The 12,271-nt window shown below is 43.6% G+C and overlaps 1 protein-coding gene across 1 annotated transcript in view; it reads left to right on the plus strand.

Moving 5' to 3' along the window:
• Nucleotides 1-7,088, plus strand: part of Plekhm3 (pleckstrin homology domain containing M3) — a 175,608-nt gene extending 168,520 nt beyond the window's left edge. The window contains exon 8 of the mRNA XM_027941632.2: nt 882-7,088. Coding sequence (XP_027797433.1) covers nt 882-1,059 — 178 coding nt within the window. The 3' untranslated portion in view covers nt 1,060-7,088. The remainder of the gene's footprint in view (nt 1-881) is intronic.
• The last annotated feature ends 5,183 nt before the right edge of the window (nt 7,089-12,271 follow it).

A 12,271-nucleotide genomic window follows, 5' to 3' on the forward strand; every position in this document is an offset into this window, starting at 1 on the left:
CAGTCCAGTGCTGGACCCCCCCACTGGCTGCTGCTAACTGAACAGAATAATACAGGCGATTCCATGGGCTCCTAGGATGAGGTGAAAGTTGCTTGTCACTCATGTGTGGAAAGCTGAGAACTTGATCCACATCAGCAAGCCACTCACTGGAGCAGCTATAGTTGAGCTTGTCAGTCATTATTAAAAACTTCGCAGTAAAAACAAGCTATTCAGACTCCTGTGCAGGCTTCCACTAGACTGAACAACAAACTAGTCATCCACCTGGAATGTCTCCCCTCCATAAATTACAATATCTGTCCTGTCATTGGGGAAAAGAACACACTTTCTTTCCTACTCTCTGGGGCTTCCTTGTTCATTCTTATGTTGTCAAGGTAGGCTTTAGAAAGTGGGAAGCTTTTCCTAATTTTTCAAAAAAAAATTGACAAAGAGTAATAGACCCCAGGACATCATTGAGAGAATGGAAATGTGTCATTTTACCTCCTCAAACTGTCAAATCAAGGCAGCAAGTTAACAGAGGACCACTTAGCTCATTATAACAGAAGTAGAAAGCTGTATCCTCACAGAGGTGGTGCTCAGCCTGCTGTGAGGTGCGAGTGTTTCTGGTTATCCAAGCAATTCTCATTTTCTGTCACTTTTCCTAGAGTCACTACCCACCTTTCCTCCTCAGTGGAGAGAAAACAGGTGCATGGATCTTCCAGTGCTGCCCCTTGTCGCTGTGATAACATAGTCACTGGACACCTGCTGATTCCCCACCATTTCTCCTCCTGTGGGCAGGGACGTCCAGGATAGTAGATGTGTCCCCATCTGCTCCCTGAGTCCGCACACCTCAGCGTGTCACCTTCTTCACTCTCACACATCGTATCGCTGGTTGGCTTTCACAGGTGTGAAAGCTGTGGAGCCGTCTTCCATTCTGAATGCAAAGAAAAGTCTGTCCCCTGCCCGAGGTGTGTCCGCAGAGAGCTGCAAAAGAAGCAGAAGTCCTTCTGGCAGAGGCTGAATGTGGACGAGAGCCTGGAGGAGGCGTGCACCATGTTCGAGCTGTCCTACCAGAACACCTGACTTGCCGTCCAGGCCACTCACCCTGTAATGACCTGGCCAGAGGCTTCCGAGGGGACACCTACACCCCTGTGAGGAAGAGCACCCTCTTCAGCTAGATGTAGATATATATGTTTATTTATTTATATACACACTGTATGTCCTGTGCGTAGGTCCTGTGTAAATCATTGTCTAACAGGTCCACAGAGCTGCTGTGGCTGAAAACCTGCCGATTGCTGAGTTACACTTGGCCATGAATCTCAGCTGCTTGCTCCCAGCAAAACCTGGTTTACACACAAGGCTGTATAGTTCTGACCTTTTTTTTTTTTTTTTAAGTTCTTCTTATTTCTTTCTTCTTTTTCTTTTTTGGCTCTGAGGACCATTTTGTTACACAAGACATGGGAAGAAGCATTTCCTGCAGAGCAACAGAACTTCGGGTATTTTTCTGAGTTATTTATTTTTAGCTTTCTCTGAAGCCAAGGGAATTGAGGCAGGCACCATCATGCTCTGTTTCATTAGGAAATCTCCAAACACAGGGGTGCTCCTGGATTCTTCCAGGACCAGTGTCCTGGACAGAGGTGGGGATCATCCCAGCAGAGCCGCACAGTGGGAAGCTGGGAGAGTGTGCTTCCTCTGACAGAGAGTGAAGCTCTAACTCAGGAGGAAAGCTGGTTCTGGTTTTAAAGTTAATCTCAGAAAGTTTTTTCCTGAGAAAAGAGGAGAACTCTGTGACCAATAACTGTATGTTGGTCTGTTTGCCACTACAAGTCCCAATGCCTGCCTAATGATGTGACTCTCCACCATTTTTGCCAGGTTGTAAATGTGACTCTCTTAAAACAGTTTTCCAAGGGTATTGTGGGTGATTGTTATGATTTTTTCATGGTGCTGGCTGGAGAAAATGTCCTAGGATCATCATTAAAGACATCGGAGCCTAGACTCGTAGGTGGAGTACACGGTCCGTGTCTGGGAGGAGACGAGCTTCAATTTCCTTTCACAGAGTCCTGCCTGTGTGGGCAGTTTCTACCCAGGCCTTTGAAATGCTTTATTTCTCAATGTTCACTGCACTTTCATTTTGATCTTTGTCGATTTAACCACTCTTGATTTCTACATTTTTTAATTATTTAAGAAATCAGAGTATCATTTTGAAAAGCATCTACTTTAAGCTATTAAGAAAATTTCAAACTTATAAATAGAATTAATGAATTAAATCTAATATTGTTTAAATAAGTAGATAGACACATATATAATTGCCACCTTAAAGTAAAGCAAAAAGTGCTAGTATAAATAACATATAGAAATAAGAAACATAACAAATCGCTTAGCTGTTTGGCAGGATAGTGGCCTCACACTGCAGAGCCCTGGTAAGAGCCAGCATAGCAGTCTCTGTGACCCACAGCAGGTAGGACAGCACTGGAAACTGAACGGCTCCCATTCCTTCTATCTTGACCCTTTCTTGAACAAGAAAATATGCTTCTAATGGAACAGTTCTCAGTCTTCCTTATGAGAAGATCCTGTATCTTTCGCCCTGGCAGATGTCACCCATGCCTTTCTGGTTTGGTCATTTCACCATTGCAATCTGGAGAGTCAGTGGTTTCCAAGGTCCATGGTACATCCAGCCCCACACCTTGCTCCATCCAGAGACCAGCTCATGATACTTCCGTCCATTTAGAGGCATTTCAGACTGACTTTTATGCAGTTAGCTGTAAGCATTTCGCCTCCCAACCTACGCCTGTTTTTTCAGCCCCAGACCACACATTTCAACTTAATAGTTCGGCACCAGGCATGCATTTATGTTCTGCTAATACAGTAGCTGTAACCAAGGCATGAAACTTGTTAAAAGGCCAGGGCCCTATTCACGAGACACCTCATGGTGCCTTTTACTCTTAGAAAAGTAGGTTGACTCCCCCCCAACACACACACACTGTAGTTATAGAGAATGTTGCACACAAAAGAAAAAGGGTGGAAAGTCTCAGACACTTGGCAACCAGGCAAGCAAATTTGATCATCTCCTTTCCTCCTCCCCTTTGTGAAATACAGTATTTATATTTTCCAGCCTCAGAGAAGATAGCAGAACATGATCTTTCACAAGAGAATTATAGACCTGCTTATTATAAAACAGATGTGCTCCCATGGCAAAGTGCCTTCTCCCTCCGCCTCCAGCTCCCTGTCGCTGTAGCTTACTTTTGCCTTCGCTGTAATTAATGTATCTGTGATTCCAACTGTCAGCGAGGCCTTCCCAGCCCACTGAGATTGGAGACGGGAAGTATGATGCCCCCTCCCCAACATCTTCACTCTATGTACAGAATTTCCTGTCCCAGACACCCAGGATCAAACTGACAAGAGTTAAGGGTGACATTCTGAATCCCTGCTCTAAACACCTTTGTTTTTTTACCAGTACCCGTTTAGAGGGCTCTGCTAAATATTAGCAGTCCCTGGGAACAACTAAGAATTTTCCATCCCCGTCATATTCTGCTTATTTTCAAAAGGGAAAAAAATAAATGTGCTATCACCATCAGCTACCCAGAACTGGAACTGTGTCCCCACGGCTTCTGTTTTCTCTCCTTTTTGTACAACCCTGACAGCCTTGTTCGTGCCAGCCACAGGCCTACAACAACACTCTGCCACCACCACCAAAATCTAATAGGACAGAGTAGAGCCAGCTTAGGAGCGGGTCTGCCATGAAAATTCAAAATTGCTGTTTTGAGTCCCAAATGTAGTAGAGTGCATGAACGCCCTTACTGTTTTCAGCCCTAGCAAATTCCTTGATGCAATGTTAGGTAATTGTTCCACTGCTTAGAAACTGTCAAAAAAAAAAAAAAAAAGGGCAAGTCTGTGGATTTCCAACTTCTTAAGACCAAACTGATACCTGATTTTCCTCGTGTTCCATTTTTCATCCCATGGTAAATATACTGCACGTAAAGCATAGGAGAAAATGGCCAATTAATCTTCTAGAGCTGGCGGCCAAGTTCAGGGAACTGCTTTTCACTGAAAGGCCCATTCCCTGGTGTATAACTTGAGGAAATCCCTCCTACCAGTGCCAGAAACTCATGTGTGAGACCGTCCAACCCTGGTGAAATGTTGGCATCCAACCCCCCGGTAAAGAAGCCAATTCCTAAAATAGACTTCAGTTTGCACCGCTGCAGGAGAGCCTCAGAGCACTTAGGAAGTGGTCAACTAGGGTGGCTGTCTGGGGCTACCCCTTCCCAAAGTTAAAATGTCTCTACATGAAAACCATGGAAATCCACATCCCCTTCTGCTTCACTGTCTTTTCAGAGGACTCACAGTCACTTTCCTGTCATAGTGGTAAGGGTCATCTTGTTAGGAGCTGAGGGTAACCACTTCTCAGTTCTTTTCAACTAGGCCTACCCCCAAAAGAGAATATGGCTGGTGCTTGGGATTTGTGGTGCCCGACCCAGTGGTACCCTTCAGGCTCCTGAAAAGGAACTGTGCCATGATTCCCCCTCAGCTGCAGTGGGAACCAAGGTGTCTCTATCATCTGATTACTGAACACAGCCTGTGCTGGCCAGGTCTGGACTCCATGCTCATCTCTGCATGTTGAGTGCTCACCCCAGCTGTTAACACCAGATAGTTTCGTTCTGTACCTCCTCAAAGAGGCTTGGCTTCCAAACCTGGGGCTTTGTTCTGTATCCATTGGCCAAAAAAGGCCACATATAAATTAATTGTCAGGGTGAGGCTGGCATGATGACAGGCATTATTTGAGGTCCATTCCACTCTGGAGTCAGGGTAAAGCCACTGCTGCTGCTCATATGTGTGTGCAGAATTATTCTTCTCCATTATCTGCTGCACTTTGTTTTTGAAATAACTAGACTATGAAATAAATCTTCAATTCTCTATTCCAATACTGCCTGGCTTCAATACAGATGTTATTTTATTTTATTACTTCTCATAGTAGATTGAGTACAATTTTTTATTGCACTTTTTATTTCTTGAGCTACCTACTTTTTTTCATACTTTGAAATAATGTGGAAAAGTAGAAAAATTGGGACACGACTGAAAGAAAAAACACTGCTCTCTTTGGCATGCAGGGAGTCATTGGCAAATCCCTCTGCTTTCCCTTTCTGGGTGCCGTACTTGTCAGTGATGGGCATCAGGGACTTCAGATGTCCTGCTCCTTGTACCACTCTTCTGACCCAAGTTAGTGCAACCAGCTGCTCTAGGTCGAGTCCGGGGATGGGTGAATAAGTCCTGCTCAGTTAATCCAGACAGACAGATGTTGATTTCTATAGTGTGGGACAGTGTTTTGACAGTTAAGGCTTGACACCCAGCAGCCTTTTTATCAACAGACTTTTCATTTCATTGGGTTCAAAAACTCTGACTGAGGGTTTTTTCTCTAGTACGTTTTTGTAGGTCCATGGCTGAAGTCAAATCCAAGCCATTTGTTAAACTTTAGGTAAAAGCAAAACAAATATAAGTGTGGAATATCCTCCTAAGCAAAGCCACAGTTGTCAGGGGTTTTACTTACAATGGGTTCCAAGTGGCCACGTTACATGGCCCTGTGCTCACATGGGTCCTCTGCTGTGCTAAAAGGCCATTAAATGAGATAACTGCTGCTTTGCTTTGGTTTCTCCCATGGGATGCTCATCTTGTTGGAAAGCACTTGAATGAAGCCAGTTGTTGCCCAGGGTAGAAAATTCAGGCACCTCCAGCAACTCTCACACAGTGAGGATTGCTTCTGACTGGCCATGAACCACAAACCAGCCCCTCTCTCGTTCATTTGCTCTTCCTTGTCCCTAGTCCTGAATCCCAGCCCAGATTCAGGGCTCACGGCTAATAACCCACCCAATGGACCACTGGGCCTGTGGCCCCTTCTCCATGTTGGCCTTTCCACTTGTTTCTCTTCCCTGTAGGAGTGCCTTATAGTGCTGTCTAGTGCTTCTAGTCTATCTACCTGACCCACTTGAAGCCTGCAGGACCCTTCAACTAAATATGGATCCCTTCACCTCTTCCTGGCTGGCTGCTCCTCACACAAGTGCACCTGCAGCCCACATACCCCGAGATGCACGAAAGACCTTCCACCTTTGCTTAACCTGGTGCCTTAACCTCATGCATAAAGGGATTCACATGGCAAACATGGTTACAGTGGTACAAGCATTGGCTTCTTAGTGCCATTGGCGCTTTTACTAAGAGACACAACCAATCAAGGTTTTAACTTTGTTTCGTACTGTTTCTTAGTCACTCTTTTTGATTGCTTGCTTGCTTGCTTTCATTAACCAAACTCAGGGGATGTCATCTTGTCACCAAGGCCAATGGAGAGAGAAGTAAAACCAGCTATCCAGAATTGAATCAGTAAAATCAATGAACTTAATCTTTTTCAGGTTCAAAAATTACACAAACACAAGGAGTTTCTTTTCCTTTACTGTATGAAGATTTTCTTTTTATTTTGCCACCTGTTTTCCACATGGGAAGTGGAAGCCTCGTGGGTAAATTTTGATGGTAATGTCTCGGTGTGGCATGGGCAGTCCACTGAGCTATCAAATTAGGCTTGTGCTACTAGAGGCCTATGTTCTGGCTTTGGTCACCTATCAGACTTCGACTGTGAATAACTGTTAGCCACCATCGAAGAAGTAAGGAAAAAAAAAATCTATTCCTAGCAAATGGGAAAAGGAGAGGCAATGCCTAGGTTGCAAATGCAGAGTGTGATGTGGTGCTACAGAAGAGTTTCGCACAACTTGTTCTCAGGCTCCTGCATCAGATCCATGGGTTTTCCTCATTTCTGCTCATGCAGTACAGAATTGACTAAAATTTTGGCTTTGGGCTATTGTATCGCTCTCTGTTAAGCTATTTGTCATAGCTAATGTGTTAACGTACATATGTGTTCTTTTTTTCTTGATTATGTTCTCTTTTGTTTTGGCATAACTTATCCATATTTTTGTTTACATAATTTAAAAAAATATCAGTAACTGTAATAATATAAAACTGAAGTTGTGCTGTTGACAAGAACCTATTGCTTTTACAGTCATCTGTCACATAATTTAAGTGCACCCATTCTTAATATATAGAATTATCTTGCTCAATAAACAATTTAGAAAGTACTTTCTCTTCTCATAACAACTTCACTAAAATACTGTTTTTGAGAGGTGGTGAAAGCCCAAGACAAGCCCTGGATATTAGTTCAAAGTCAAGATTTGAGGTTTATTGGAAGTGAGCTACCAGGACTTTAAAATATCTCTTAACAGTAGCCTTACAGATGGTCTTTGTTTTTTTGTTCCTAAATTCATCAATCTACAATATTCTCATTAATCCTTCCCATGTTTATAAAAAATGGATTGTCACTTGTAAAAAGACACATGTTGTGTTAGCCTTATTTGCTGAATCGAAGCATGATTGCTTTTAGTTATGAGACAAGCTGCCCCAGCTCATGCACTGAATGCCCTAACCAGCTCTTCCCCAAGGCTTCCTGCTCTGGTTTCATCTTTCCTCTTCCGCACTCTCCAAATTAAATGAACACGTGCCAGGCAAAGGAACTGGTTCCATGTTTTTGGAGTGAAATAGCAAAGTGTAAAAAATAAAGAGTCGGTGTTTATGCTCCAGATAGCAGCCCTCTGGGAGTTGGGAGTGATTGAAAATGAGTGCAGCTACCTCCTGCCTGGGCTGGCCCTTACCCCTCCACCAAAAAGGCGGTGGGGCACAACAACCGTCCACCTGGAACTTTTCAAAAGCACCATTTAAACTCACTTTCCCAAAGAAGGACATTGAAAAGAGACTAGAACAGGCACCTCTGGTAAACATTTACCAAAGGTGAACCCTGAGCCTTACTCCCTGAGACACACCCAAACTGGGTCATGCCCAGCCTCTCCTACCCCACCCTCAGGAAGCCAATCAAGTCTCACGCCCACTCTGTCTAAGGAATAACTGGACTTCATCCTCACACAAAACCTGCCACAGTCTATGATAAAAAAGAGACAAGTTAATGTTTCACTGCACCAAAGTAGACACACATTGTAGTCCGAGCCCAGATTCCACTACTTCTCAGGACAGGTGAGCTTCCCCCAGTTGGAGTATACTAGTGTGGCCGAGCAACTCCAGATAGTTTGGGCATCACCAAAGAGGAAGATATGCAAAGATGCTGTCAAAGTTCATCTCCCCCCACCCTCAGGAGACAGTGATTTGAATCTCCCTTGTTTTCCTGTTCTGTTCTTGATGATAGCTCAAGAGGATGGCTTAAGGCAGTGGTTCCCACATTAGAAATACAAAAGTAAGAGCAAAATGTCAGGTGTCCTCACAGACAGTTGAATCAGGATCTCTGAATGGGGCCTGAGTATTGTATATTTTATAAAGTGCCAGGTGTGGGCTGGGATGGAGCTCACTGGCAGAGCACTTGCCCAGCACGCACAAGTCCTTGGGTTTGATCCCAACACCACAAAAAGAAAGGAAAGGAAGAACGGAAGGACTCCCTGGGTGATTCTGATGTATTCTGAAAGTCAAGAACCACAATCCTAAATGAAGTAGACTTGAAATAAACATTGGCTTGGCATATGGCAGTCAGCAGCGGGACAGCGTCACAGGGATTATGGAAGGACTCTAGAGCTTTAGTTGCCTTCCCCTTTTCCTGACAGAAACGAATAGTACTTTGGAACTTCTGCTCAAAGACTATAAATGTTTTCATAAAATCTTACCTTTATACCCCTTTTATTGTCTGTCAGGGTGCAGATAGCTTCTATTAATTCAGTATATACCAACCTCTAGAAAGCCTGGTGAATAGAAGTGTCATGACTGCAGGTGACTAAGCTGGCCCACAAAAGAGCCTCGTAGTGTCCCTTTCATTTTTTTTATTCCTGCTGGCAAGGCTGGGATCATTCTTCAGATGCATACATGTGAGAGTATGCTTCAGGCCTGGGCCCATCCCAATGTACACACACCTCATCACTCTGAATGGTAATGTTTAAAATGAAAAACTACCAGATGCCTTTTGCCTAGAGAGGCTCAGAAAATTCAGGAAATCTTGCCCGAGTTCCAATTCCCCTTGGTTCTATAGAAGAACTAGGCTATAAAACAAACCAGAATCATTCCAAATCCAGGTACCTGTTGAACTGATGATGATTTTCAATTTCAACTGCCAGATAACAGGTGAATGGAAACTTAGAAGTTCTTGTCCTTCTTTATGAAGTCAGTATCTTAACTAAAGGCAAGTATTGCTCCCTGATGGAGCATTTCAACAAAGAGTCCAGAGTCTCTTACCAAAGGTGTCATCTGCTCCATGCCCCCGATGCTTAATACTCAGGAACACCCACAGCAGCAATAGCTTGCTACTAAATCACTGCAGGAAATAAGTGTGAAGGGGCCGGAATGCAACTTAGGAATGAACTTAAGTCTACCAGGGCCTTCCCTAGGACTTCTTCCAAAGCAGCATCATTAGAAACCACATTCCTGATTGGGCAGCGGGGGGAGGGGCGGGAATACTTTGGATTTAAAAAAAAAAAATTACATTAGAATCTGATTAGGGTAGAGGAATCTTCTCCCAGGATAACAAAGGTCTCTGGTACACAACACCCAGGAAGCGCAGGCAAAACACAGCCAACAGAAAAATATAGTTCATTCTTCCCTCATTTGCATCTATTCCCTTATATTTTGGGCAGAAAAGTCTAGCCAGAAGAACAAATGGTTCCCATGGCTGAGCATATAGAAATTCTGATTTATGTGTACTGACATCCAATTTACCTGGACAATAGGGAAATTCATTACTCCACCACTTTTATTTCATATTCCTCCATTAAGAGCTATTGGTTTTAAGCAAATCAGCTAGAGTTCATGAGTTCATACAATATTTCAGATTCTGCCATGCAACCTCAGGCAGCTGTTGGTCTGGGGAAAATTCCTCCAGCTTTTGTCCATACTCTCCCAATATGATCTGTTGTTCTGAGGCTGAAGAGCTGCTATTAGCACTGTAATTTTTCCAAATGAACATTGAGCTAAATTGTCTCAAATGTATAAAGAAACATCTCTCACTGTGTTATGGAAAATTGCCTCCCAAATTACAAGACTATACAAAGCACATATTAATTCTGGGCCCAAGGACATCCAAATTGCCTTGGATTCCGTGCTGCATTGTGGTAACACTCTTAATAATGTCAGGCTCAGGATATCACAAGGTGCATGCTGTTATGAAAATAAAACGGAGTTTTTCTCCATTAGGATCACCCTACACACACCCAAGCCCAGCTAGAGGTATTTTGCTCTGAAATAAATTCTAACTGCACAAGCAGGGAGTGAATTTGAATTCTAAACTGTATCAACACCCCCCCACACCCCCAAGATGGCTTTCTTACTGCTGCCCAGGAGTGAGGCAGCCTAGAAAGTAGATGGTGGCAGTCATTGTGCCTAGGGAAGATGCTACCGAGGCGTCAGAAGTAGCTCCTGCTCAAGCACATTCAAGCCCATGCCAAGATCAAGGGAGATCAAACCCAAGGCCTCACGCATGCTAGGCAAGTACTCTAACACTGAGCCACGTCCTCAGCCCTTTTTATTTGAGACACAGTCTCAAAATAAAAGCCAAGAGGCCATCCCAAACCTAGCCAAATCGATGGACATTCCTTGGTATCATCTCAATTCCAAATAAAATGTATCTAATTGTTTCAGAACATCTTTTCTTGTTTTGTTTGAATAGCTGGTCTTTTTTGAAAAATAGAAATAAGAATTCAAAGTACTCCTCCTGAAACCTTGATAATATGTGAAGAGTGGGATACCTCCATAGCATCTCTGCCCCCTTAAGAAAGATAAGGCACCCCCAGTCTTCCTCTGAGGGCACTATCCCTTCTCTTCTCATTCAGGTAGTCCTGCCTGTCCATCCAAGTCCCTTCCTTCAGGGTAAGACCTTACATGAATCTTGGCAGCAGGAATTTAAATTTTGTGGGAAGCTGGGCGTGCATATAGGAAGGCAGCTTCTAAAGAAGATGTTAAAGAGAGTGTTAAATAACTGACTCATTGAAACAACCTGCTCAAGAAATAGGGTGAGATCCTACAGAGTTGAATGGAAAAAGAAACCAGCAAGCAAGAGTTCTTGTCTAGTCCCTAGCACCGTGTTGAGAACCAAGGCATTCTGAACCAACAAGCTTGTCCTCCTAAGCAAGAGCATTGCTCCATTCCTGACCTGTCTCCAGTGTCACCCCAACCCAAGGATGGATGTTAGGATTCAAACACCCTTATTCGGTTCTTGTCCTGGGTGAGTATTAAATATTTGTGAAATAAAATTAAAAGGCTCAAAATTCTATGAGAGAGGATTTGCCTAGTAGATCCTCCCAAATAAAACAAGCTGTCCAGATATTTTCTATAAATGTCATTGTTTGCACCATGTTTAGATACACAATCAATCGTTTTTTCCATCAACATAAATAACTATTTGATTAAGATTGTTATCTAAAGCAGGCAGGAGGAGCCCACGAACATTTTTCATTATGGTCCAAATTTTTCAACTTTAATTTCCCCTTTTGTTGATCTCGGGCCACAAAAAGACATAGATAATGGAAGAGATGGAGTTTCCTGCTATGATGTGAACACAGGACCACAGCCAAAGTGACCATTCTCAAACTTCCATTCACGAAACAGCAGTGTTAGTAGGAATGTGTTGGAAATGCACGTTCTCAGGCCTCACCTAGAGCTACTATCAAAGACACTCAGTGTGGGGCCCAGGGATCTGTATTTTCATCATCTTACACACACACACACACACACACACACACACACACGGGATTGTACTGCATACTGAATCTGAGACCTACTGTGTGCTAGGGGAGCTTTACCAATAATTTGGCCCTCTCTGCCCTCATTTAGGGAGCAGATCTTTATGGAGCCTCCTGTATGCCAATTCTCTGTGAGATGCTGAGGATTCAAAGACACAGAGACACAGCCTGCCCTCCAGAAGTACAGAGTAAACTGCTGCTGGGAGATCAGCTCTCATGAAGGTGGGAAGGACAAGCTCTCAGTCCAGCCCTTAGATTCCTGGCTTTCATGCTGGGTGAATTTGGTCAAGTTACTTAACCTCTGTGAGTGACTAAGAAGCCCCATTTCCTTATATGTCTTTTCTGTGAGGGTAATAGAAGTAGTCACATTATGGGATTGTCGTGAGATTTAAGTAAAATAATGCATACAAGACACTTAGCAGTGGCTCAGTGCACAGGAATGGAGGAATCAAGGTCAGGGTCTATTATTTCAGGGTGCAGGGAGACTGTGAAAGAGGGTGTGTGTCTAGCCTTCCTGAGCAGAGAAAGCTTCCCAGGAA

The sequence above is a fragment of the Marmota flaviventris genome, chromosome 11, assembly GCF_047511675.1.
Source record: "Marmota flaviventris isolate mMarFla1 chromosome 11, mMarFla1.hap1, whole genome shotgun sequence".
Classification (NCBI taxonomy): Eukaryota; Metazoa; Chordata; class Mammalia; order Rodentia; family Sciuridae; genus Marmota; species Marmota flaviventris.